General features: G+C 36.3%; 1 protein-coding gene across 1 annotated transcript in view; it reads left to right on the plus strand.

Annotated features, from left to right (window-relative positions):
* Window positions 1–1,056, plus strand: part of a1cf (apobec1 complementation factor) — a 10,600-nt gene extending 9,544 nt beyond the window's left edge. The window contains exons 10-11 of the mRNA XM_057358918.1: window positions 460–587; window positions 920–1,056. Coding sequence (XP_057214901.1) covers window positions 460–587; window positions 920–1,056 — 265 coding nt within the window. The remainder of the gene's footprint in view (window positions 1–459; window positions 588–919) is intronic.
* Window positions 1,057–4,068: the final 3,012 nt, after the last annotated feature.

Genomic DNA, 4,068 nt, shown 5'->3' on the forward strand with positions numbered 1-4,068 from the left:
TATATTTAACATTTTGTTTAGAAAAAAAATAAAACAAATATGAGACGTGCATTTTTTTCCACTTGAGCCCCTGCCCCTCAAAATGTCTGTGCACGTCTCTGATACCTGGTGATCTCCCACAACACTCCAGCATCATAGCAGTGGGCCACGCCCCCATAAAGCCACGACCTTCGGTCAGACTGCAACAGTGATGCGATTGAGTATATTATATTAAATTTATATTTAAAAATATAAAAAATAAAAAGAGCACTTTCGCAATTGACTGCCGAACAAAACGGAAAATAAACTTTACAATCCAAACAGTTTAGATTACATCTCAGCCAAGATAAACATTTCCTTGCTGTTGTTACTGGCGGACGGGACGGCAGGTTTTAGAAAGAGCCAGGTCACTTATCCTACGAAACACATTTCACCCACAATATAACAAACTCTCTCTCACCTCTCCGTGTGCCCCATCAGACACCCGTTCACGCCCGCCAAGATCTGCGCTTCGATGGATGAGGCGAAGCTTCACGCGGCCGAGCACACCCTGCAGATCCTTGGTCTGCAGACAGAGGGCGCTGACGCCTCCACCGCTGCTTTCCCAGGTATGTGAGGTCTGTACCCTACGGTCTGTACTGATATTTACTATAACATAATGTTTACTGTAATCCTGATCATTTTATTGTAGATTTTATTAGATCAGCTACACACTAGGACTAGTCATAGTTAGTTTACTGTGTAGGATACGTTATTCCTACAAACCATAACAAATGAATCTTTCATTTTATTGGTTATGTTGAGAATAAATGCACAAAACATACACATTTTATAGTAAATGTTTCAGTTAAATTGAATAAATAAATGTATAGCCTATGTTAAAGATTGCCTCTCAAAAGATATTTTGTCTATATAAGTTTTGTTGGCCTTGTGTTCGCAGGTTATACAATCACCAGCACTGCCGGTCCGCTGAAACAGGCTGTTTCTCTGGGTCAGGATCTGACCGCATATGCCACCTATGAGGGTTACCCGGCCTTCGCTGTGGCCACCCGCGGGGACGCATACGGAGTGTTTTAATATGTCAGTCATCTAGTCTTTGTAATATTAGTTTGTGTTTTGCATAACTTGTCATGTTTATAGGTTTATTAGATTTATGATAGGTTTTTTCCTTCCCATCAGGACTCATCCCTGCTGAAAAACAACAGAAATTCTAAACTGGGAAATTCTATTATAAACAACAGCTTTTACCATTAAAATACAAAATACAATGTGTCTTATTCCAGTAGGATATAGTGTTCTATTGGTTCCCATCAACCAGATAAAATCACACCAGAAGAACCGACATATTACAAGTAGAGACCATATTAAAACCACATTATAATGCACATTATAACCATTATCAATTAGAATTTCTGGGATGATTTAATTTTCTTCTCAGCAGGGATGTTTTTGAGCATATTGCAATATTGTAGTGATGTTTGTGTCAATGCGAGTCATCTTTTGACTTGAACTCAGGAAGCTGACGGTATGATGGATGTCTAATAATTCAATCCCAAAAGTTTCGAGAAAATGTCTATTTTATGCTTTTGTCTGCTGAACATTTTTTTGAGGCTAAAAATGTGTTTAATTTTCACACCATAAATTCACTTGATCGAATCATAGAATAATTCTGTTTCAACTTTCAGTTTCACTACTTGTCAAATGTCTAAAAGACTGCTGTTTAATTTAATAATTTAATGCTGCCTCTGAATGACTTTATATTACGTATTAACACTAAATCATTACAATCAAATGATGAAATACACAGTCCTATCCCTGCAGACATTCACTTCAGTAAGCTTTTTTTATTTTACGCCGTGTTGAAAACTGTGTTTTTGTGTTGCCGATCCTTCAGTATTTACATTAACATCCATCTGAAGAAACCTACAGTAGCCTATAGCCTTGCTGTATGCTTTATATGCACCCGGCCGTTTTAAGGTTTTTAATAAGATAGTTTGTAGCTTTGTTTTTTCTTTCTATATTTTATAAGATTTTGGTCATCTCATACTTTTATATGTGAGAAAAAATGTGACAGCGTTTCTAAACACAGACACTTTTGTTAAATAAGATTCCGTATCGGTGACAGTATTAAAGTTTGTGTAGCACTTAGAACTTATTTTTATACCTGAAGTCCAGCTCTGTTTGTCTTTAGATCATTGACTGTTTGAAGTAATTCACTGCGTCAGTGATTGACATTAAAAATGAAGAGATTTCTACAGGCACCAATCAGGAGAAAAAAATAAGCAGAGAGCTACAGAATGTGAAAAGCAAGGTTATATAATTCCAATACATCCACAAACCATCAATAAATCTAATTCACTTCTCAAGACATTTCTGCTGTTTACTTGCATTTGTGATATTCAAAGAATTTTTGGCATTATACATTAGGCACAAGTGAGGAATGTGCTGTCTGTGTGGAGTGATGGCCAACAAAGCAACTTTATTGAGCTTGTTAATCGACGTCACGCTACGTTGAATGTTGCGCCAACTTGGGAGGACGTTCAATGCAGTGTTTTGTTTTTCTTGTTTGATAAGGAAATTTAACTATGGTAGGTCGGTCTTGTTGTGTTAAAAACTGCAATAGCATTACACAGAGTCGTTCAGGAAAAGCCCATGGTTCTTTCACTTTCGATTTCACCATATATCAAACAAAACAAGTAAAGGTACAGATCAAAACATAACAATAGCAGTGGAGTATGATCCTCCCAAGACGGCACTGCAACATGCCACATAGGGCGTGACGTCAGCTTCACATTCTCTATTCACAATTTAACATGGCTGAATGAGTACCTTATTGCTTTAAAAAAATGAATGTTAACTTTATATCATGAAACATATTCATTGGAATTAAATGTTTGTTTAATTATGCACATTGCGCATAAGAAAGAATAAGCACAGAGATATCTCAATAATTTCTCCCAGACCAAATGGAGAACACATGGAAACATTTACTTAAAGGTGTAATAGACGATTTGGTAAGATGCTAACTTTAGCCTGCTAGCACTGAAATCACGATCCCATCCTCCATGCGAATCGCCGTCCAAAGCCACGCCTCCTCAAAAACACATGAACGCGCACAAACCAGAAGCTCTTGGATCAATTCCAATTAAATCTCATTCACCAGTGAGAACGTTACAGTACAAAGTAAATAACGTTACTGCAATAGTGAAAACCGCTACCATAAACAGCAGCTTTAAAACGTTCATTCTTAAGATATTTCAACTGATAAAGAGTCAGAAATCTGACAAATGTCTCTGCCATTAGAGTTTCAGAAGAGATGGTCACAATGTGTCAAACTGAGCTCAGATTTGTCAAGTCTACAATCAAATGTCAATTGAAGATCTCAAGATGAACTCAATCGACTCAAATCCAGATTATTTTACTTCTACAATCTACATTCATTTTACACCTCTTTACACTCTCATTTGATTCTCTTTATTTCTCCTAAACAATTTCAGGAGACATATCGGAGGCTAATTTAAATACATAAATGAAACACAACAGAGAACTCCTTTACTCCACTAGAGTTCGCTGTATGCCTAAAACCGCCAGCGGGTAATTTACCCATGCACATGAATATTGTATTGATACAGCTAAGTAATGTCTAGAGACATAAAATGATTATTTTTATTAATTAACTATGTTTTTGTGCTGTTGTTTTGTGTTCAAAGCAAAAATCACTTTTCTCTCAGGGATATAATAATTGATGCAGTAACGAAAAAATCAAGCGTAGGCCTACAGTTTCACCTAAATAATTATTAATTTGTTGTAGACAAAATCACAAAAAATAAAGGCATGAGATACATGCCCCGATTTTTAATCTGGTTATATCTAAACAATTTTTAACAACAGGGGATTGTAAATAACACAATTTTAGTAAAAGTCAATGACTGAGAGACTTGGATTTGCATTTCAAAAACATCCACGGGTAAATTTGACCCTGTGGCGGTTCTAAAACTCCTGAGCTACAGTATGTAAGAGCACCATCACACTACATACTACAATATATTGTTTATTTTAGCATCCAGGACGAGAACTATCCATTTTATA

Source organism: Triplophysa rosa, linkage group LG18 (assembly GCF_024868665.1).
Source record: "Triplophysa rosa linkage group LG18, Trosa_1v2, whole genome shotgun sequence".
NCBI classification, from domain to species: Eukaryota; Metazoa; Chordata; class Actinopteri; order Cypriniformes; family Nemacheilidae; genus Triplophysa; species Triplophysa rosa.